General features: G+C 43.4%; 1 protein-coding gene across 1 annotated transcript in view; it reads right to left on the bottom strand.

The window, feature by feature from the left end:
• The window catches only part of AFF2 (ALF transcription elongation factor 2), a 357,949-nt gene that overhangs the window by 12,154 nt on the left and 321,341 nt on the right, over positions 1–24,454 (bottom strand). The window contains exons 10-17 of the mRNA XM_055564516.1: positions 21,662–22,669; positions 20,138–20,259; positions 15,481–15,703; positions 11,095–11,366; positions 10,455–10,518; positions 7,430–7,566; positions 3,284–3,355; positions 1,573–1,666 (exon numbers count right to left, since the gene is read on the bottom strand). Of these exons, the coding sequence (XP_055420491.1) occupies positions 1,573–1,666; positions 3,284–3,355; positions 7,430–7,566; positions 10,455–10,518; positions 11,095–11,366; positions 15,481–15,703; positions 20,138–20,259; positions 21,662–22,669 (1,992 nt within the window). The remainder of the gene's footprint in view (positions 1–1,572; positions 1,667–3,283; positions 3,356–7,429; positions 7,567–10,454; positions 10,519–11,094; positions 11,367–15,480; positions 15,704–20,137; positions 20,260–21,661; positions 22,670–24,454) is intronic.

Genomic DNA, 24,454 nt, shown 5'->3' with positions numbered 1-24,454 from the left:
ATAAACAAGGTCCTACTGTTTAGCACAGGGAACTATATTCAATATCCTCCTATAAACCAGAATGGAAAACGAACATGAAAAAGAATGTATATATGTGTATAACTGAATCACTTTGCTGTGCAGCAGAAATTAACACAACACTGCATATCAACTATACTTCAACACCGTCCATTTTAAGAAAAGAATGGGCTTCCTCTTTTTTCATGGCTGTACACTTGTGGAGCATGGGAAATCCTGACACTCAGCACCGCCTCACTAGAAAAAGATCAGCTTGTTAGAATGACCTCAGCAGGTGGGAGCTTCCCGTTTTGAACCTCAAAGAAGCTCAGTGCTCTGCCAGAGGAGTGAGTTACTTAACATCAGTTTGGTATTTTGCAGTGCACTGAACACTGCGCAGAACAGGCCACAGAGAATGGAGGCCAGGCCTGTGGCTCAGAGTGCCCCCAAAGGACCAGCATCAGCATCACTCAGAAGCTTGTTCAAAATGCCCATTCTTAGGACCTGTCCCAGACCACCAGCATCAAGACGCCTTTCCAGAGCCCAGGTGGAGACTGTAGACACATGGTCAGGGGCAGCTGCTGCATTTGACTGCATTCACAAGCACTAGCTTTATGATGGCCACACCACATGAGAGCTGCTCTTTTCCTAACTGAGTGGGCATTCCCGCATAATTGTGCACCCCTACCCACTGGCTTTGAATGTCTGAGGTACGGTCAGGATTTGATTCATTTCAAACAACTGCTTTGATGCAACTGAGCCATGTTAGCTGACGCACTTGGCAAAAAATAATATGACTAAATACATAAAATTATCCTTTTCTTTCAAGACCTGCCCAATAGCAACCTTGAGCCCTCAATTCTAACACATGATCAGCACTGACGGGTGGAAGGAAGCGCAGAAGGTCCATGGAGCCTCAGCCAATGACACCCGACATGGTTGCCAGGCCCAGCTCCAGGCTTGCCATTTTTGTCTGGGCTTGTTCCCACGTCTTGGCATTGCATCTTGTAGTTCAAATATTTCATTTTTCTTGCAAATCAAAAACACCAGCTCCCTAAGTGGATGAGTTTGTTTATTTATTGTTGGTTTATTTTGACAGCCAAAGTTATCAGTTGTCTTCAACTGCAACCACTATCTTCAACACTCCCCATGGCCAAAGGGCCCCTGGGGGTGTGGCTGTGCCCTCAGAGCCCAGGGTGGCTGTGGTGACTTCTCTCACTGCTGAGAAATTTCTAGGCTGGCATCTCATGTAACATGAGCCATGTTCTGCAGGCAGTCCACAGTGCAGGCAGAAGGGATCACCATCCTGACTGGACCCAGGAAGGCGCCCAGGCCCACTTGTTCACTCCAGAGCATCATCAGGGGATTGAACTATGGTACCTTCTCTCCCTGGAACTGGATCAAACCCAAGCTCTCTGCTGAGCTCCAAAGGAGAGGTGAGATGGCCATGGCTGGCCAGGATGCAGAAAGTTCAGCTTTCAGCTGTGACAACCGTGACATTTCATAACATGCCTGCCATGTATCATTAGTGATTTAATCACCCGGAACCTATAAACTACACAAAGTAAGGATTACCTTAAAATATTCCATCAGTGATCTGGAGTACTTCATGGCATGGTCCTTCTTCAGTTTGAACATCCTCAGGTAGAGAAGTGACAGGCATCTGTAGCTGTGATGATGGGGAAAGGAGCACATTAATGCCAACACTTCCTCAGACCCATTCATTAAAAAACAACTCCCATCTGCAGCACCTCTCCTATGGTTACCGAGGAACATAAGTGAAAAAAAGAATTTTTTTTAAAAAGAAGGAATAAGCATAGTACAGGGAACTATATTCAACATCATGTGATAAACCATAAACCATAATGGGAAAGAATATGGAAGAGAATATGTATGTATAACTGAGTCACACAAACTGGAATCAAGATTGCAGGAGAAATATAAATAACCTCAGATACACAGATGACACCACCCTTAGGGTAGAAAGTGAAGAAGAACTAAAGACCCTGTTGATGAACGTCAAAGAGGAGAGTGAAAAAGTTGGCTTAAAACTCAACATTCAGAAAACTAAGATCATGGCACCCAGTCCCATCACTTCATGGCAAATAGATGGGGAAACAATGAAAACAGTGAGAGACTTTATTTGCTTGGGGTCCAAAATCACTGCAGATGGTGACTGAAGTCATGAAATTAAAGACATTTGCTCCTTGGAAGACAAGCTAAGACAAACCTAGACAGCATATTAAAAAGCAGAGACATTACTTTGTTGACAAAGGTCCGTTTAGTCAAACTATGTTTTTTCCAGTAGTTATATATGGATGTGAGAGTTGGATCATAAAAGAGTTGAGTGCTGGAGAATTGATGCTTTTGAACTCTGGTGTTGGAGAAGACTCTTGAGGGTCCCTTGGACTGCAAGGAGATCAAACCTGTCAATCCTAAAGGAAATCAGTCCTGAATATTCATTGGAAGCACTGATGCTGAAGTTGAAACTCCAAAACTTTGGCCACCTGATCTGAAGAACTGACTCCTTAGAAAAGACCCTGACGGTGGGAAAGATTGAAGGCAGGACGAGAAGGGGACGACAGAGGATGAGATGGCTGGATGGCATCACCAACTCGATGGACATGAGTTTGAACAAGCTCTGGGAGTTGGTGTTGGACAAGGAAACCTGGCATGCTGCAGTCCATGGGATCACAAAGAGTCGGACACAACTGAGCTTCTGAACTGAACTGAACTGTCACTTTGCTGTACACTAGAAATTAACACACCAGTGTATATCAATTATATTTCAGTAACATTTAAAAAAAAAGAGAGAGAGAGTTCACAAAAGATGGAAAAAGGAGGCAGAAGGTCAAAGTCAGGGAGACATGTTAAGATACATTGCTGACTTCTTGATGGAGGAAGAGGGCCTAAGCCCAGGAATGCAGACCTCCTCTGGAAAAGGCGGAAGTGGATTCTCCCTAGAGCCTCTGGGAGGAAAGCAGTCATGTTGATGCCCTGATTTTAGCCTAGTGAAACACACTTCAGAATTCTGACCTTCAGAACTGCAAGAAAATAAATTTATGTGGCTTTATTTTTTTAAAAAAGAAAGGATAAGCATTAAAATTCCATCTTGATAAGAGTATAAATGTGGAGAGTAGATGTTTAGTCAGCAACTGAAGAAATCCATTAGTTAATTTTTCAGAGTTTAGCAGAAAACAGGAATAATGACTTAAGCAGCTTAAGTTGAGTTTTCAAATTTTTTGCGACATTTCAGCTATTTCCTGGTCACCTCCATGAGACTTACCATAGTACGGCCAGCTTTTTGTCCCCATCTGAAGCCAGGGGGCTTGCGAAATTCTTCAGCCTCATGGCATACCTTTGAAGAGAAAGGACAAGCTCAAATGGAATCTGTCTGACCGTTCATAAAGCCCCAACACCATTGGTGTTGTCATCACTTGAATGAGCTAGGCCCACATTGGCTCTGGCAGGAGGACTGAGAAGGCCATGTGGGCAAAAGAGTGCTTTCCTGAAAACATTCACAAAATGATGACCACAGGTGGGTCACAACAGCACTGGTGTGACCAATGGGAGCTTGCTCTGGAGAAGCCGGTTAAATTTAGAGCCCATGCTCTAGAGCAGTGCTGTGGAATTACTGTGGGTTTCAACTGTGTATTAATGCTGGAAAAATAATGTTTCTGAGAATACTCCAGCTAAACAACATTATTATCTTTCCACGAGAGGTGGACACAAATGTCAGTCTCAGTTGAATTTTTGACACCCGCGGTAAACAATCACACAATGATGTCTAACACGAGCATGGGGAGGCCTCCAACACGGTTATAGAGGGCTTTTCTAATGGCTCAGGTGTGGAATATATTCCTGTAGGAAGTGGTTTTGTTTTTTTAAGGGTGGTCAATTTCACAGCAGATGAAGGTCTGAGCACCCCTAATTTATGGTGCTTGCATATTTTGTCTTTCCATTTTCTTTAATAGTTACCATTCCACACCAGGGCAATCAAAGGTTGAGTAGTTCCCATTTTTGTTCTTTGAGCTGAGCACATTCCATTCTGGGCATTTAGACTCTTGAAAATCAATTCATTGCATAAAATCATTGTCTGAGCTTTAATGCAATTTCACAGGAACTCGTGGTGGAATAAGTAGCAGAGTTTACTGTTACAGAAGGAAGCTGAAGATGTTCAGGCAGCCTGGACTAGCTCTTCATCATGACAAGGCATTGGTGAGCCCACACTTTCAGCAGCCTCCCCAGAACACCATGCCCCCTATCACCCCGCTCTCCCTATTACTGCCACAGTTCTGTCCAATGAACATTTTCTGACAAAAGGACTCATGCACTTGCTGTGGGTCCCTCTTGTTGTTGCCATATTAAGCAAAAAGGGTTTTTATGACATCATAAATCTGTGTTTGACAGCTGGATCACTTAAATGTCAGTCATTGTGATGCCCCACTTGTTTTCACAAGTATATTTCTACTGCAGATTCCCAAGGCTGAGAGCAACCAAAATTACTTCACTGAAAAACACAGGGTGCTCTACCATTAAGGAGAGTATAATAAAAATCTCTTCAGCATAAAATTTGCTACTAAAAACTATGTTCTTATTACAGTCACCCTCTAATTGCAGCCACTGTTGAAACACCTTGATAGTGGAGTTCCAATTGCTTACATGGGCAAGAAGACTTAGTTGCCTCAGTTCATTTTATTCCCAACTGAAATTTCTCTCCAAAGAAAATTATACACACACATACACTAGGCAGAAAATATATCATTCTATATATAGAGGGCACATAAAGGACTGCACATAGAACTGGTGAAATTTTGGGATAAAAGACCTGATGACATCTGAGCAAGGTGGATGGAATGTACCAATGCCTGTGTCCTCCGTGATCTTGGACTAGAGCTATGCTGGACAGTACCATGAGGGGAGATGGGGGGAGAGGGACACATGAACTTTCTGTATCATTTCTTACAACTGCATGTGAATCTACAATGATCTGAAAAGATAGTTTCAAAAGACTGCCTTTAAAGTGAATGTCTCTAAATTATCCATTGAGTTTTACCAGGTTCCACTGAAAATATACCCTATGGGGGGAGTAAACTATCATATAATGGAAAAAACCTGCTTGGAGAAAAAGAAAAGAAATTGTAAATAATAAAAAGGGAAAAGAAGTGTTTTCTAAAGGAAATATATATTACTCAGTGATTCACATTGTATTTTTACCAAAAATGAAATGTGAGGTTTTGCTTTTCTATTCTGAGTGCATGTGTAAGAAAAATATGTGTGTGCATATATATATATATATATATATATATAATAACTGTAATTGGGGGTGAAGTTATGGGTGTTATTTCACCCCCAATTACAGTTATGATCTTGTTTCCCTTCCAAGTTGGTCCACATGCAGAAACATGCTTTTCGTGGTCAGAAATGTAGTGAGTCTATAACTCATATTATAAACATTTTCGTGCAGCTACATGGTCTCCATCACTGCTGCATTTCAATGGCTGCAAATTATTCTGTTGAGAGTACTGTGATGTAATTAATTACCCTTCTGTTATCGATGATTTGCTTTGCTTCAAATTGGGTGCTATAACATAGGCCAAACTGAACACTCTATGGATAACTCATTCTCCTCTTACAATTCTTTTCTTCAGTACAGGAAGTTCAGATTTCTAGAATTAGTGGCTTCAAAGATATGAATGCTCACTTGTATAGGTTTTCCTACACGATGCCAAATTGCCCTCAATTTACAAGGATCAATTTCCATTCCCACCATCAGCATGGAAGAGGTCCAGTTCACCATAATTTTGTGTGTGTGCTAACATTGTGGTTTAGTGGTTAATTCGTGCCCAGCTCTTGTGACCCCATGGACTGTAGCCTGCCAGGCTCCTCTGTCCCTGGGATTCTCCAGGCAAGAATACTGGAGTGGGTTGCCATGCCCTTCTCTGCGGGATCTTCCCAACCCAGGAATTAAACCCCAGACTCCTACATTGCATGCAGATTCTTTTATCAACTGAGCTACAAGGGAAGCCTGTGCTAACATTTTTACATTTCCTTGTTAATTTAAAAGTGCCTTAAATTGTGTTTGGGGATGAATAGAAGGTGAAGCTTTTCTTCTTGTTTATTCATTAAAGTTTCCCTTCCATTTTGATTCCTCATTTTTTGCCAGGATTTTCATCTTGTACATCTTTGAAAATTGCAGGCAGTCTTGGATAGACACTGAGAAATCAATTTCCCCTTAAAAGCTACAAATGGCGGTGGCAGCTTTCACATAAAGTAAGTCAGAGATACTTTATATGCTTGTCAGAGCAGCGAAAACCAAAGATGGCTGCCTGGCCTGGCAGAGTAAGGCTGGAACTTTCCTCATCCTTTCCCTACTTCGGTGGCTTTGGCTAAATCTTATGAGTCTACGTAATCATAGTTTTTGTTGTTTTTTCCTTCTTTATAATGGTTCCCATTCTTTTGATCTTTTCAAGTGCTTTCCTCAGAAAATATGCATGCTTCAGTCTGATGCCTGTCTGAAGGTTTAGGTACAATTGTCTTCAGATTTGTAACAGTTTATTGCAGATGCAAGAACACAATAAAAAGCAGGCCTGGCATTATCAACTAATCGAGCCAGAGGTGCCTGGGATATAAGGGCCTATCATGTGAAGAACTGCTCAGTCAAAAACCATGATGTCGTCCATCCAGCAAATGAGGGTGAGTGCTTATCCACTATTCAGAGGTGGATGAAATTCTTTTCACAAATACCTGCAGATTACAGGAAGGCACTCAAATGCATATCATTTCTTCTCCTTTCCCTTCTTACAGGAATTTTTTGATTGCCCACAAACTCCACTGCACCAAGACCAACAGTCCAGAAAATTTCATTCAAAATGCAAATGAAACCAATAATCTCTGCTGTTAATACACCATTCCCTAGTGTCAGCCTCTTCTAGGCTTCCCTGCTACCAGCTTGACTGTCCCTCAAATTCTAGATGCCTGGAAAGTCTACTCCACCCCTGATGTTGGAACAGTGCCCCTCTCTTTTTCATAACAGAGGCAGAAATTCTTAGAAAACATGATTTATAACAGAAATCCCAACAGGACTGCTTTCTGTGAATTATGAAACTGTGCTTTGAAAAGACAAGGGCCCGCTTGACACCATGAAATGATGATCCTTTATTTCCACCCACTACCTTTCCATTTTATGAATATCACAAATTATAACACTCACATTAGAACCTCTGAAGGGGTAACTGATAAAAAGCAGTATCCATCAGTTATAAATTTTCCATGACATGAATCAAATGGCAAAAACTAATTGTGATAACTTCTGAGAAGAAGGTGCCTTGGATGAATCATTACTAGGTGGAAAAGATATTTTTCAAAAACACAGTAGCTTCTAATTATGAATGGAGAGAGCTTAGGAAGAAGGCAGCAGAAAAGCATGAACCTGAGGAGTTCCACAGTCTCGGAGTACATGGTGTATGGAGACTTGGCTTCCAGAGGGTCTCTCTCCATTGCGTTGCCACATTCAGTGAAGGACAGGGCTGCATCCGCGTAATTCACGGCTTTGCCAAATTTCTCGAACTGAAACAGGAAGAAGACTCATCAACATGACAGTTCCTCTTCTCTCCTTCATTGAAAGCAGTGGTGCTCAACCCTGGGAAACTTCACACCCCTCCCCCAGGGAACATTTGGCAATGACTGGAGACCTCTTTGGTTGTCCCCATTAGTGATAGGGGGCATCTAGTGGACAGAGGCTGGAGATGCTGCTAAACATCTGCAATGCCCAGGACAGCTCCCATTGTGGAGAAGTGCCTGGCCCAATAGTGCCAAGGTCGAGATATGGTGGGGGCAATTAGGAATTTGTCTCGACAAGGATGTAACTTATTTCAGGTTCTGTTGTCATGACATGGAGGCTGGGTGAGAAGAGAAAACTGTAGCCAAGGTATCATGTCTTTGTGGTATTCCTATTTTTGTTATCTTTTTGGTGGAGCAGAATTCAAATCACTGCCTCGACTAGTTTCTATTGACCACATTTACTAGACTGGTCATCATAATGTCCTTAGAACAGGGATCCCCAACCTCCAGGATCTAATGCCTGATGATCTGAGGTGGAGCTGATGTAATACTAATAGACATAAAGTGCACAATCAATGAAATGTGCTTGAATCATTCTGAAACCATCCCTGCCCCCCTCCCCATTCCAGTCTGTACAAAAATTGTCTTCCAGGAAACTGGCCCCTGGTGCCAAAAAGGTTGTGGATCGCTGGTCTAGACAAAGTTTGCAGTGAAACTCCACTTTTTACAAGCTTCCTGGACAACTAACGCATCTAGTCTTTCCTTGGAACTCTGGCATAGCATGTCAACCCCATCCCCAGGAGAAGAGTAACAAATGGATGCTATTGTCATGAAAAATGGGAAGCTGCAGTGTGACTGGTGACAATAATCACATCACTTTCATTGTAAATGATGGTCTGAAATAGTGAGTCAAAAATCTCCCAAATATAGCACTACTAAATATTTTAGTTTAGTAAAATTTTATTGCAAAAGGTTTTAGCCCTGATAATGGTCACAATTAAACTGACTTAGACATACTGATTTCTTTTTTATGTGTAATGAATATTATATATGACAGTTTTATAGTGAGTATTTTATAACAGTATTTAACATTTTCAATTTTTGATAGCTGGATGGAAGAATTTCACTAATATGGAATTTTATGTGAAAGAACCAATAGAATGCAGATTGACCTATTTTAATTTTCTTATATACCTTTTATCAAAATATTTTCTATGCAACTGTGAAGGTTTCAATTCTCAAAACAGCAGAGTAGTTGTCTCTAGCAAAGGATTAAGTACAACTATAAAATGATGAGTTACAAGTCTTGCAGAATCTCTTGCTGTAAATGACTCTTTTTACAATAAATGTTCTTCCCCTTTTATGTACTGCAGGAATTTGGTGCTTTCCTTTCTGTAAGCTGTTGTGGAAAAACATCAGTTTCAGCCCAATTCAAACTGATTTTATGAAAACCTTTGTGTATATATGCAAGTTATCTCCTTCTTCTCTTGTTTTACAAGATAACTTCCTCAGGTCATCCGACTCTGATTGGCTCTCTCCTGTGGAAATTAAGGAAATCTACAGGAAATCTGGAAATCAGGAAATCTACATCCTGATTTTTGAAACTGACTTTTCATTCACAAACCCATAGCTGGAAGGATCCTTAAAAACTGCCTGGTCCAAATCCCTATTTTTCCAAAAGGAAAAACTGAAGTCCAGAGAGAGGACTATATGGGCCATAGTGCTAATGAGTGGCTGAGTCACACCCTCTTCTGGGCCTCGGTTTCCTTATTTATAACTGAGGGGCTTGAACTCCGAAGAAGTGTCTAACTCTGGTATAGATGTAAGACTGGCACAGACATCTTCCTCTGAGTGAGTATTGCTCAACCTTCCCCTCCCCCCATTATCATTCCCTCCTCCCTCCCCTACCACTCAGTGAGTTTTTTTAGACTTTTTTTTCCACACACCCCATTGAGATTTTAATACTAAAGATATACCAATTATCTCCTTATGTACTGTGGCCCTTGAGAGGGCAGTGGATGGTGGCCACTCACAAGTGATGATGCAGAGACCATTGTGGTCCTTCATTATAGCCCTCCCAGAGGCAAGCAGCACGGGGCAGCTAAGCCTTGGCTGGACACAATGCAATGATGGGGGATATGATTTTTTTTAACCCAATGGAGTTGAACAGACATCTTAAATTATGCTGGGCTTTAGTTAAAGGTGGGGATTCTGAATTCAGGGTCTTCTCTAGGGCAGTGGTTCTCAACATTGGCTGTACTTGGGAATCACCTGGGAGTTTTGACACCCACATCTGGTCCCAGTCTCAGAAATTCTGATTCCATTTCTCTGGGGTGTGGCCTAAGCATGAGGCCTATTTTAAAGCTCCCCAAGTGACTGTAACACACACGATTGAGACCCTCTGTTAGGTAGCTCAGTCAATCAAATAGCTGTCTGTGCCTGGTTTCTCCTGGTCTAGGTACCCACCACCCTTGGAGGCAGCAGGGCCATGTGTCCTGGGAAATCCAGAAACCAGAACATACTTTCTCTGTGCAGGGCCCTAGGTTATCTAATGCAGTAAGCAGTCAAGTTTTTTCTACAGACCTGAATTTCCCAAAGCCAATGTTTGAGGCACTTAACCAGCTCTCAGCAACTCTCTCCCTGCCTACACCAGTTTGGAGTTCATCAGAAACCATGGGAGCACCCACCTTCTCTAGGGCAGTTTCAAAAGTCATTTCAAATTCAGTTGAAAGGTAGCATAAGCCTCGGCACCTCTAAAGTTGGAACAAGGGGAAGAAGAGTGGGAAAACCAAGAATGGCAGGGCAACATGGCGCCAAGAACTCGGGGACTTGCGGTGCTAAGGAATTAACCAGCTCCAATCTCCCTATGTCAGAGCAGCAATAAGGAAACCTACCAGTGCATCAGCTTTGTGCTTCAGCTTCTTAGCCTCTTGCATGTAATAATCAGCATTGTGAACCCTAAACAAACGAAATGAGCTCATTCAGAAAGCAATGTTTCATCTTTTCATTAAAAGACTGAATTGTCATACTTTGGGGGGCTATAAATCCATTCCTATACAATGCCTTGAACAGGGCTGATGGATGCTTGTCATGCATATAATAACCAAGCTTGAAAGAATCCAGTGAGTGAGATTGGTTCCTAATGGCCCATTAGGATAAATACCTACATCCTCCAACCCCAACCACTCAAGTTGCCCAAACAGATCCAATAGAATCTAGCTGTAATTCTCTTTGTTGGCACACAGTTCTACCTGAGGACATGGGTAAGCAAGGAGGACTAAGCAACCTAGGATTCAGCACCTGCCTTTGGAAACAGTAACAGAGCTCTGTGTTTAAAATCAGCCAATGACATTTCTAGGTGGGGATAAGCATGTATGTGAGGAGGAAGAATATACTTTTAAGGCTATACAAGCTGCATAGCTGCGGCTAAGGTCTTATTTCAGGTGACATATGCATGGTGTTCGAAAAGCCATACTGCCCCCACCCCCATCCACTGCTCCCCAACTGGGTCCAGAGAATCTGGGGACAACATACGAGTCATCAAAAGTGAGCTTGGGTCTCCGGACATTGGTGGTGCTGGTGGACAGAAGGGGCAGGGCCGCCCACGATGTCATCTCCAGGTGACTGCTATCCATGAGGCCAGTAGTGATGGCGGAGGTGATGGTGGAAATGGTTGTGGTAGTGGTTGTGGTAGTGGCCGTGGCAGTGGCCGTGGCAGTGCTGGTGACAATGGCAGTGGCAGTGGCAGAGGCGATAGCAGTGTTGGTGACAGTGCCAGGGGCTGCCTTTTTTGGAGTGTCTCCCTCCTGGGAAAAAGGAGGACAAAGAGTTTCCATTAGGTTCAGATTTTTAGAGTATGTTTTCATAAATGCTTTGCATGTCAATCACCCTAGGAAACAAGGCGAGAGAAAAGAAAACAATGCACATGGCTTGAGGATACACAGGTGATCCTGGTATATGTTATGAACTCTGGCAGTCACCAGCTTTTGTTCTATGATGACACCGAACACCAAGCCTCTTGTTACTCTGCAAAATGCCAGATCTAGTGCAGCAAACCAGCCATCCCTGGGCCATGAACAAATAAACCAGGGTTCTTCCCACCATGCCTTCCATCTGAGCTGCTCTGCTTTAATCATATTTAGATATTGAAGTTCCGTAAATTATTTCAAAACACGATCATGCTCCTGAAACTCTTTTTGAAAACCACTGCTCGATTTCATCTCATATTTCTCCCTCCCCATTACCCTCACCCAATCCATTGCAAAGTCCTATTCACTCCCTCTCTCCAGTGTTTCTTACATCTGTCCCTTCGTCCTCTGACACCTCAAAGGGCAGGCTTTCATGGCTTTAGACCTGACTTCACCCTTCCCAGCTCCCTTCCACGAACCTGTCACCACACTGAACTCATCGTGATTTCTCCACTGTCCTGCTTTGGTTCCCTTGAAGCCTTAGGGTAGAAAAAGCCTCCTCCTCGTTACTTTCTTTCACCTTGCTATAATGTATTGTATTTTTCATTTTTAAAATAGAGGTAAAATACACATAATATCCAATCTACCATCTCAACCATTTAAAAATATCCAGTTCAGCAGTGTTAAGCACATTTACATTGTCCTCCAACCAATCTCCAGGACTCTGTAGTTGCAAAGCTGTAACTTTGTGCCCATTAGACCATAACTCTCCATTGCCATCTCCCCAGGCCCTGGCAACCACCCTTCTAATTTCTGTCTTTGAAAATCTGACTCCTTGAGTTACCACATGCAAATGGAATCATACACTCTTTGTCTGTGACTGGCTGATTTCATCTAGCATGACATCCTCAAAGCTCAAGGTTGTAGCACATGGCAGAATTTCCTTCCTTTTTAAGACTGGGTAAGATTCCACTGTGAATTTAAACCGCACACTGTTTAACCACTTCCCTTCATTTCTAAACCCTCCTTATCTCTCTTAATACTCTCAGTTCAACCCAGATCAACAAATGCCTTCTCAGGGAAACTGCCTATGTCTATGGCTGGAAGTGCTTTAAACCTTTCTTGTCCCTTTAGAGATGGGTCCTTTTGAAGAAGGAAATGTCAACCCACTGCAGTATTCTTGCCTGGGAAATCCCATGGACACAGGCTCCTGGTAGGCTACAGTCCCTGAGGTCACAAAGAGTCAGACACCACAGTACAGACACGGAGGTGGGAGAGGTGTGTCTCAAGCCTCCCCTAAGACACCAATCAGCAGCTATTTTGTATCTAAGTTCGTTGAGCATGTTTCATTGTTCACCTTAGAGTGAGAGCCCTTTCAGTGCTGGAGCCATCTCTGATTTGTGACACACACCCCGACACACCCTGTCCCATCACCCCACTGCCCAGTGTGCTCAGTGATTTGCTGACTGCAGGCCTACCTGCCTTAATCAAAAGGGTCACTTTTCAGCTACAAGTCAAATGTGAACATTTCTTATATCCATGAAAGTCTCATCTTTTCCACTTCATCCCAAACCTCCAAATTATCAAAATTCTCACCATGATGAGCTCATTATGATAACTGTGCTGAGAGACTGCACATTTAAAAGTGGTTATGATGGATATGGAGAAAATTGTTTCAAGTCCATCACAGATTTTATTCAACCCAAACACATAAAAACTCAAAGCTTTCTGAACTCCTAAGCCAGCTCCACACTTCTATTGCTAATGCCCGATGGCCCAGACCAAACAGCAGGCCAGCCCCAGGGAGAGAGCCACATGTTTCTATGACCAAGATAGGTGACAAGAACCTTGAAACACCACGTCCACCACACAAATGGCACTGATGTCAATCCTGGCACTTCTGACTGGAAATGACTGCGTTCAGCCACAATCATCTAAGTCATATAAGTACGTCCTCTGTTGACCCTCACCCATCCACTGAGTCAATAAACAGGACTTCATGGTTACATGGAACACAGAAGACTCTAATACTGCAAAATGGAAAACACTTTTGGAACTGGAAGAAGCTGTATAGATCACCTAGTCAAATCTACTCATTTCATGGACTCAGAGAGGTGTCATAATTTGCTCAAGGTCACAGAACAGATTTATTGCAGTGTTAGCACTATGTTTCAAGCAAGTCTCTTAATTTCCACAGTCTCTCAGATTGCAGGCCATGGCCAAAGAAGACATAAGGAGTACTAAGTCATATCATGGAGAATTCTAGTGATTTCCTTAAGAAAATGATCCATTTCTAGGTTTTCTAGGTGTAAATGTAATCATATTTATCAGATTTTCCCAGCAGTTTTGAGAGCTTTCAGAAATGCCTTTGCAGATCCTCTTATTACCACTGTCATAAGAACATCCATGTTAAGCACCTAATTATTTGTGACCATGTACTAGGTGCTATATGAAGAGAATTGCCTAGATAGGTAGGGCATGTGTCCTCCAAAAGCTTGCAGTAGAAAAAGCCTCAGTTGAAGTTTATCACATTAATTATATTCAGTATGAAAAATAGGACTGATTTCGTAATTATTGCTTAGAATAGGTGGCTTCATTCCTAACACTGTAACTCAGCATCTTTAAATGTGAATGCAAATATAATCTGGGCACACATACATCCAAATTTCATTTGGAAAATCACAACTTTATAATAGAGCCATTTCTTTATATCACCAATAATATTTACCTAGGTATGTATGTCATCTAGTTATCTCAGATGATGCAGGACCATAAATTGTGGTCCTTAAAGCTCAGAGGCCTCATGGCTTTTCATGAAGTGTTAAATGGGTGCTTTTGGTTCAGGGGCTACCAGATTGGTGCTAGACATTTGAAAACTCATTGATTTTCACTCGTTTGCTTTTTATATTACATTTCAAGGATCTTGAACTGCAAGGAGATCCAACAAGTCCATCCTAAAGGAAATCAGTCCTGAATGCTCATTGGAAGGACTGATGTTGAAGCTGAAACTACAATACTTTGGCCACCTGATGCGAAGAGCTGACTCATTTGAAAAGACCCTGATGCTGGGAAAGATTGAGGGCAAGAGGAGAAGGGGACGACAGAGGATGAGATGGTTGGATGGCATCACCAACTTAATGGACGTGAGTTTGAGTAAACTCTGGGAGTTGGTGATGGACAGGGAGGCCTGGTGTGCTGCAGTCCATGGGGTCGCAAAGAGTTGGACACGACTGAGTGACTGAACTGAAGGATCAAGTGCATATGTATTTGCATATACATGCATCTACACGAAAAGGCAGATAGATTTGCCATTAATATTCACTAGTGACACTATCACTCATGATTTCCATGGTTCATGTACATATACCTGGGTCAGATAAAAATACATTGTGTATGAATGTGAAAAGTGATACAAATTCTCAATCATTTATGCTAATCAGGCAGCAGTGCAGAAAATCCAAAGGACAGGATAATCCTTTAGTCAGGCTTAGAGAACCACAATTGCATGATTTTAGCCACAGATTTGCCTTTTAAACTCCATCCTTTTGAGTCACTATTTTAAAACACAATTCATATCAGCCAAGTTGGGTGTGGAAAGACATTAACTTGGAGTTCCAGCACCAGTTCCCTCACCTTGAGCAATTCCATCCATTTGGCCTTTCACTAAAGATTCTGTGCCTGCCATGTGCTGTGGTCAGTATTGTGTAGGTGTCCCCCAGCCCCAAGATCTGAAGGGATTGGACCAAAGGATGTCTGAGGCCCTGAATCTCTGCATAATCATCTGTTTGGAGAAGTAAGACTGGAATGAAAAATTCATTTGAAGTTAACAGAATCAAGATTGGAACTAATGGAGAGTTTGTGTATTTGCGTACACACACACTTATATTAATATTTTCTCTCTGCCCCTTCCTTCCACCCCCCTGCAACATCTCCATGAGGTCAAGTTGACTTAGATAAGCTGGATCAACTTGTTTCTACCTGACAATGAGAAGATTCCTTCTATGATGCTTACGTTTACAGCTATCCCTTTGAAAGTAGCACAGAATTTGCCTTCATTCCTCTTAGGTTTGGTCGAGGTGATCTGTCCAATCAAAGGAATGGTTTTGTCTCGACTGAAGGGACCATTATTGCCGCTGATGTTCCTGCGACGTGGAGGGTCCTCTGGCAGTGGGGAAAGTGGAGGAGGAAACAGCTTTTCTTCTTTTCTTCTATTTGCTCTCCTGGATGAATTATTTCTGTGTAAACAGAAAGTACAGGGTGTCAGAAAGCTCTCTCTCTTTATTCTGATCTTTTGCATGCTGCTGCTACATTTAGCTAAAGTAATATGTTGGTTGATGGTCCTTTACCTGAGGTGGAGTATATAGAAAATGCGTAGACACATAGATGTCTATAGAGAGGTGGCCCTCCCTAGAGATTGAGCCATAGATAAATGCAAAAATCTAAGAATAAGCACGGGTCTTTGAAACAGAACTCCATGATAAATGGAAATGTCTAATGGTGTGTTGCCCCAGTGTGATATTTGCAACCTTTCAAGATTACTGTTAATTAGATTTTTATGGAAAATCCAATGCAGACTTTAATCCCATCATTTTTAGGATGGTTCCTACTTATTCTGCCCTAGGACTTAACTGCACAGTCACACAATAAATGGTACAATAAACAATTAGTGGAAGGATATTTTCTTAAGAAATACAGTACTTAGACATTACCCAGAAATAAATAATGCACTAAATACTTCCGGGACACACTGGAAATTGTATATTCCAACTGTTCTACTGGAGGCATAATGAGCCCCTGACCTTAAGTTGTTACACTGAAGTACTGATGTACTCCGCTTTACAAAACTCCCTTTGAAAAATATTTTGTCATTTTGCCACAAAATATATGTGGTCCTAGAAGTGCTCCCATGCTTTCAAACTGATTTATCTGCCCATTAAACGGGCATCATCAAATAAACTGAGACTTCAAATAAAACAGAACAACTAAAACCTTATGCTAGCTGCTTAACATGGTAATTGGGCCATGGATTTTTATTTTAGTTACTGTCTTCGACTAATCAATGAAGATTACTTGAATTTTAATCTTTTCTTAGACAACTAATATTGCACTGTGCAGCCATTTACTTTTCATGATTATTGACTACAATTTTCAATAGCAAATTAAGTCAACAAGAATTTATGTTTTCCTCTTGGTCAATTTCAGTCAGTGTCTAGAAATATAGATTTACAATATCTCAAAGCAACAAATCAAAGATGAACAAGCACTCAAGTGTTTTGATTTCCTGAAATGGTAGACACCAATGCAATCCCCTCATTCCATTTCTGCTGTGTTGCCCAAATTTGCCAGTTGTAATAATATTTGCTATCTTCTCTGTCTTCTGTTTCATAAACACAGTCCTATGTCAATTTCTGTCAGGCAGTCAAATTTTTAGAAAATTCACTGTTTCTGTCATTATTTTAATGGACTAAAATTAATTACAAAGTATTTGTCAGTGGATTTTTAGAATTGCTTTGACATGGAGAACCATTTTAACATAATGGTGAAGCCTGATGAAAATAATGGTGAAAATACAGGTTAGGATGCTTTTTGATGAAGATGCTCCAGCAACATCAGACCACACTGAGTATAATCGTTACAGAGGAATTGCACTTTGGAGAATTTACATGGAAAGGAGTCAAGTATTGCTGTGGCATCTATGGGAGTGACTGGTTCCTTACCTATGAACACTTGACCACTCCTGGCCTACCTGAACTGCTGGAGAAGGGGATGGGGGCTGCAAGGGGAAGAGCTGTTCCCTAGAGGCAGTCAACCTGCCACTGGCCATAGTCATTGGGCTAGGTCCTCCCATCTGCCACTGTACACAGTACATCATACACAGTACAGTACATTTGGTGCAGTGGCCACTGTCATCTGGCCCCCTTTCCTTCTGTATGATAGTGACCTGGAACCATGGGGCCTTTAATAACTTCCTGGGTGAAAGATACCCAGGGGGTATTTTCTAGGGACTACTCTGTCCATTATGACTTCTTACTATAAGGGCATCTTTTGTATAGGCCAGAAGAGGACAGAAGGAAAAAAGAGTATCTCCTTTCATGCCTCAGAGGCCCTTATGATGGTTCCAACTCCAAATAAGGGAAAAGGAACGCATCAGGGCCCTTCTAGGTGATGATGGGAAGCCCTAGTTGTCAGGCTGGTGTAGCATCCTTCACTAGGTTTAAAACGCTCATTGTGAAAAGTGAATTTTGTGTCATGGAAATTTCCAAGGATTTGAAGGGTCAACAAAGCACCAAGGAGCAGAGAAAACTCGAGGAGAGGGCTCCAAGGAGAAGAGCTCCAAGAGGCCTGTCCTGGTTTCCTTCTCCCTCAAATCTCAAAATTTTCCCATATAAGAACCCAATTCAGGTCCTTCCTGAATGGTAAAGGCTACTAGGTAAACATTGCTCTCCTAGACAGAAAGATCATAAGGACCATGAGGTGAAACACCGTTTTATGAGAACAAATTTGGATTAAACATTTGCCTAATACTCAATCATCTTTCTTCTATGAAATGGGGAATGAGAGGGATTACTGGGTCATTGAAGCAGGCTTGTAATGGGGACTGATGGTGTGGCAATATACCACAGCCCTCTAGCTCTTCCTTGTGCCTTTTGGTGGCCTGGCCCAAAGAGATGAGAGCCTGGGAACTGAGGAGGTACCACCATGTCTGTCCTGTGCTGTGCTTAGTCGCTCGGTCCTGTCCAACTCTTTGCCACCCCATGGGCTATATCCTGCCTGGCTCCTCCATCCATGGGCATTCTCCAGGCAAGAACAGTACAGTGTGTTGCCATGCCCTCCTCCAGGGGATCTTCTTGACCAGGGATTGAACCCAGGTCTCCCTCATTGCTGGTGGATTCTTTACCACAGAGCCACCAGGGAGGCCCAAGAATACTGGAGTGGGTAGCCTATCCCTTCTCCAGGGGGTCTTCCCAACCCAGGAATCGAACAAATAGGGGTTTTATGCATTTCAGGTGGATTCTATACTGTCTTAGCCACCAGGGAAGCCCACCGCCATGCCTGGAAGCAGGGAAATAGGCTTCTTTCCCAATGGTTAAACATCATCCTTCCAGGGCCCTCCTACTTTCCAAGGAGGAACCTAAAATGACATCCTTGTAGTGGTGGTACCTCCTCAATAAGAGGGCTGGCTTGCTCTACTAGAAGAGTGTCTAGTTCTGAGAACTCCAAGTATCTGAAGGGATCAGTTCAGTTCAGTCGCTCAGTCATGTCCGACTCTTTGCAACCCCATGAATCGCAGCACGCCAGGCCTCCCTGTCCATCACCAACTCCAGGAGTTCACTCAGACTCACGTCCACCTTTCATATCAAATTATACCATGGAATACAAATGCATATCACAGAGAGCTATGGGTCCTCAGGGAGACAGCAGCCCGGGACCAAATCTGGGCTGGCAGGTCCTGGCAGCCCATGACCAAATTTCCTTAGTTTATCGAGCAGATCTAGTGATCATTGATCTTTTCTTACCTTTCATCTCTAAACAACAAGGATCCAAACAAAAGTAAACTGATAACTTATTTCCAACATCTTATCTGTGGCAGACTGATGCCCTGTCACTGATGTTAAACAGTAATCTGTGAAATCCATTGTTAGCAGCAGTTAGCCAGATTGCCTCTCCACTCTGGGCTGCTAATAGGTTCCAAAACTGGTCGTTGATGGAAGTTACCTCTAATGCTGAGTGAATTTATGACAATAATTATCTAAACAGAATAGTTCCAGGAGCTGACATGTTTGTTAGGGAGCACTTCCCTGGTGGCTCAGACAATAAAGAATCCACTTGCAATGCGGGAGACTTGGGTTTGATTCCTGGGTTGGGAAGATCCCCTGGAGAAGGGAATAGCTACCCACTAGATTGTTAGGGAAGTGATGTGTAAAAGACAGAAGAACTCTGTCACCATGCTTGGTAGGGAAGGCTGGAGTCCTATAAGTGAGTAGGGGACAAGGAGGCCTCCTGCCTGACTCTGGCATCTTCTGCAAAGAGACAGACAGGAGAAGAGCTGCCAGCTGATCGGCATTAATTTGTCCACCCCAAGCTGGCTTTTCCCAGCACAGAACTGCCTGGGGGTGTGGGGCACTCCTAGACAGCTCATGTCCCTGGCCTCCCCAGACATGTCATCCCCTTGGCCTCTGAGGAGTTCAGGACAAACTTGCTGGTCCTCAAGCTTCATATGAGCACTATGATTTGACAGCAAAGAGGAGGCCTCTGCTGTGTCATTCTGTTGAGGCCAAGGGAGATGGTTTCATCCCTATCAGAACTGGAAGTTGCCCAGAGAGAGGTGATTTGGCTCAAGGGGCAGGTGTCCTTTAAATTGGTTTACTTCATTTTACCCTTCACTCAGTGCTAAAAGTACACTTTGGCCGATTTTGGCCATCCATCTGAGTTGGAGTAAAGAAATGTTGCTAAAAAGCTCAAGTGGTCACCCAAACCTTGCAGCCTGAAGGCCACCCTTTATCCCACCCGTGTTAGGCTGGTGGCCAGAGACAGCTGTCAGGACAAAACTGAATGACTTCTGTTTCTTGCCTAACATTCTTTTGGGATAGGACTCCCTACCCTCAAGGGTTCATTTGAGATTTCTTAGGAGCCCAAACCAGCAAAGTATAGAATCAGGGCAAACTCACTCTTTAGTGCTGGGAGGCTTCTGGGGGGGAGCTGGCGAGATGCAAGGTGGCAGCAGGCAGATGGTGGCTGCCTCCTCCAGGCGCTGCTTCTTCTCAGGGATTTTCCCTGCAACTTCTGTTGGCTTTAACAGGAAAAAAAGAATACACAAAGTTTGAAATCCATGGAACAGGCAGACATTTTAAAACAATGAGCAAGGGAGACAGTGTGCTTCTGTTTTAAGTCCTAGATTAGGTAGGGACCTTAAAAGTACACCTTTGATCAGACAGAAAACTGATACATCTTGCCCCGCCTACTCCAACCAAGAAGCTGGCATCAGAGAGGGTGAAGCTGTGATGTCAGCCTCTGATCGGGGGGCACAGAGATCTCATACCAGAAGTAAAGAGAATCTATCATTTTCAGACACTTCCGGCAACAATAACCCCACAAATGAGTAGTTTAGAAACCAACACTGCAATTCTAACATGGCATAAGTCCTGTCCAAGGTTGGGGGTTACACACAAAGGTCACGTGTACAACCAACAGTATGCAAGGAAATTAACCACGTGCAAGGCACACCTTTGGACCTTCATGTATTGGTTCTGAAGGTACTTCTAGTTGCACTGTTGCCATCACTAAGAGCAGGCAAACAGTGATAGGGCAAGGGCCCCAGACTTTGTTCCCTATTTTGGAATCCTCTCATTAGTTAAGGTGGCACCACAGCTCAGAGATAAAACCACCTGTGAATCTTTAAAGCTGAACGATGACTTAAATCATCATTGCAGGAGTCCCCAAGGCAGCTGTTCAAACTATTACTCAAGAATCACCATGAGATGATGTTATGCTAAAAATCTACCGTGACACCCAGAGATGCATGCAATGAACCTACTGGATACAAACTCAGTTCCCCAGATAGATGTGCAATGGAAAAGGCCATTCTGGGTTTCACCTTCTGATTACATTTGTAGCCCGGGAATCCAACCCAAATGTCCTGCAGGAGAGATTATTATGAGTCAAGCCAACCACACAGGTCAGGGGGCCAAGCAGGCTGGACAGAACCTGTGTCTAGTAGGAGCCAGGGTAATCAAAATGGAACTGGGTGGCAGGGATGTTTGTATGTAGAAATTAACAAGGCCTAAAGGATGCATTTTGACCTTATGAGTCCTGGGTGCCCTGCTGCTGCCGGCAGGAGACTGTAGAATAGTGACCTATGAATCCAGGAAGCAGGAGCAGCTTAAATAGCCAACCTGACGGACTGGCTGCCTAGGGAAGGAGACTGCATATTCTTTGTTGCTACACATCATAATCCCTCAAGTGCCATACTGGAAATTCTTGACATTGGTTATAAAACCATGATTATCCCTAACACTTCCTCCCTGGTCATCTCAAATACTACATTCCCCAGGGAAAGTATTAATATCTGTGCTTTCACCAAAGACTGCAATCCACTGCCACCAGCCTGCTGGAAAAGGAGACTCAAGATCAAAGTAGCCCAGACAGCCACTGCTCCCGATCACGTGGCTGACCAGAGTGGGTGGACGGCTTACCTTGTGCTTACGCTTGCCCTTGGGGGCGGCTTTCTCTGCAGGCACAGCAGCCGTCTGCCGCTTGGGCTTTGAGGCTGTCTCCTTGTGGTCTAGCTTGGCTGACGTTGCCTGGAGTGAGTTCTGGCCAGGCACTCGAGACAGTAGGTCAAGGTCAATCTTCACCCAGAGATTTTTCAGATTCTCCTGATCTCGGACTGGAGATAGAACCTCGGTTTGTGTGACAGGGACCGGTGACTGAGTAGGTTCTTCACTCGGGACTGGTGGGTTGTTGCCATTGCCACTGCTGAGAAAGCTACTGAGGGTCAGGCTGGCCCCTCCGGCTTCCTTGGATTTGGTCGTGTTGCCCCCTGGAGCCATGCATGGAGGCAGGACTTTGATCTGCAGGGGCTCTTCCTGATCCGTGTTGGAATCAGATGTAGACGAATCGGTCTCAATGAATTCCCGGGACTTTGGAACCGTCTTGCCAGGCCCTCGGTACTTTTTCTTCTCGGGAGCCAAGGGGATGCTGGGCCTCGGTTCTTTCCTGGGAACCGGCTTGTGGGCAACGGCTTTGCTACGCCCTCTCGGGAGGTCAGGAAGCTCCCCGCTTTCCTTTTCTTTGGGAGTGCTGCTGGTGATATTTGGTTTGGGCCAGGTAAATTCCTCAACGCTGGTGTTCTTCTCGACCCTTTTGGGCTGTTTTTTCCCAATTGTCCTTTGAGACGCTGTCTCAAGAGTTGTGGACAACTTATGCTTCAGAGCCTTTGTTTCTGGAGTTTTCAGGGTGGGTCGTGGACGGGCTTTCTCCCTGATAAGACCAAGGAGAGGCCTCTCTTTGGGTTCAGGCAGGACCTGGCTGGGGTTTGCCTTCACCTTGACCTGGACTTCCATTGGCTGAATGACTGGAGGAGGCACAGAAATCGTCTCCATGGGTGTTTCATTTTGGCCACAAATAAAAGATTTGTTTTGAGAAGTCACTTTGTTAAGCCATTTGTCCAACTGCCACTTGTTGGTGGAGGGCGGCTCAGGCTGTGGAGTGAGAAACGGTGGCAAGAATGAATGTCACCTTTGGGAAGAAGTCAGGAGGACCTTCAGTGCACTGACTGTTGACTGGTAAAAGCTTTGGCTGTCAAGTGACCATTCACACACTTAGAAACATACATGAAATTCACATCTATCACATTCCCTAGACAGCCAAATACTTCACCAAGTGGCTCCACTATACTAAGTTCCACTCTTTTTCTGAAACTATCCCCTACTCTGGCCAGCAAGGAAATAATTTTTCACAGAGAGTTTTTCCAGAGAGTGGGTAGAGAGCTGGGGAGGGAAACCGGTTCCCAAAATCTTTTGGTGGGGCTCATTACTCAACCTCTCACCATGAGGCTGAGAGAATGATCTCTGGTTCTGAAAAGAAATGTGAGTGTGCCTCAAGTATAATTCAAAAGGAAAGTCTTTCTCTGCTAAAGTGTCAGGGCCTCCTATACGATGTTGTAATTTGCTGCAAAAAGATGAGGCCTTTTGTATTTTTACTGAAGGATGAAAAGATTTGACTTCCAAAAAAACCACTGCCCTTTCCTTGGTGTATGGGCAATAATCAGTTTATGTGGACATGCTTGCAGACATTAGCATCTGCTGTTAAGCCATGGAAATGATGCGTACAATTCGGGTGCTTGATTCGCAAATCTGAATTCTGCCTGTTGAACTAAAAGAGCCATCATTTTTTATTAGAACTGCTCTGTTTTTTGCAAGCCATCAGCTGAGGCTTATGGCACCAGCCAATAGAGGATGACAGAATTCAAACCGTTTTGAGTAGCCATGATTCCAACCGGCACAGAGCAGTGGCAGGTAAGGGTCGAGCCCATTGGAGCAGCTGCTACTGTTGGCAGCAGAGCTCGAGGTTAGGGGCCCAGCTCTCGTAGCACACACCCTGGTTTCAGCCCTTCCTGTGAGATCATGGGAAAGTTCTTTCTTATCTTCTCAGAACCTTATTCTTTCATCTATAAAATGGAATAATGATAGCCAGGACCCCATAGGGTTGTCATGAGCATGAAATGAGAAAATGCAAGTCACGAGCTTCTCATGGAGTCTGGCACATGATCCACATTCACGAAGTGTGGGCTCTTACAAACAGCAGTACTGTCACTGTGGCATCTTCTTCTGTTATTCTTTTCTGACTATTGACAAACAATGTGTCCAGAGCCATTGAGGGATCAGCTTGCTGTATGAGGTGCCGGCTCAGGAGAACTGAGAGGCTGGCAGTCAAAGAAGATGGAGGGGAAAGGCATGGCTTTGATCTCAAAATGATAATTTTGGTGTTTTGTGGGGCTATGTTAAATGTTTTCATGAATTACCATTGAGTACATTTGTAAACTATTCTTTGACATTAAAAAACAAACAAACAAACAAACCTGTGACCTTTCAACCATCACACTTCTTGGATCTTACTTGCCCAGTGACAATTCATCACTTCAACTTAGAGGAAGGGGTAGTGTCCCCAGACCTAGAAGTGGGTCTTGACTTGCTTCATTGGTTCTCTCGAAAGGGAAGTTTTGAGCTCAGTGATTACTATTCCAGTATAATAGTAATGGGAAGCTCAAGGCTCAGAGTAGCTGAGTGAGCCACACGGCACATCAGTCACATGGCAAGAAATCTCCGTTAGAAACTTTACAAAGACATGTGTTAGAAGAAAAAAGCCCTATCAAATACCTGAGTGCTTTTCTGAAGTATTTAGTGTGCCGAAGTCATGACTGTGCTGGAATGTTATTATTATCGCATTATTGTGTGTGCATGTCGGGGGTGCTGTGTCAGGGCCCT

The sequence above is a fragment of the Bubalus kerabau genome, chromosome X, assembly GCF_029407905.1.
Source record: "Bubalus kerabau isolate K-KA32 ecotype Philippines breed swamp buffalo chromosome X, PCC_UOA_SB_1v2, whole genome shotgun sequence".
Classification (NCBI taxonomy): Eukaryota; Metazoa; Chordata; class Mammalia; order Artiodactyla; family Bovidae; genus Bubalus; species Bubalus kerabau.
Note: the sequence above shows the minus strand (reverse complement) of the source record. Positions and strands in the feature narration are given on the sequence as shown.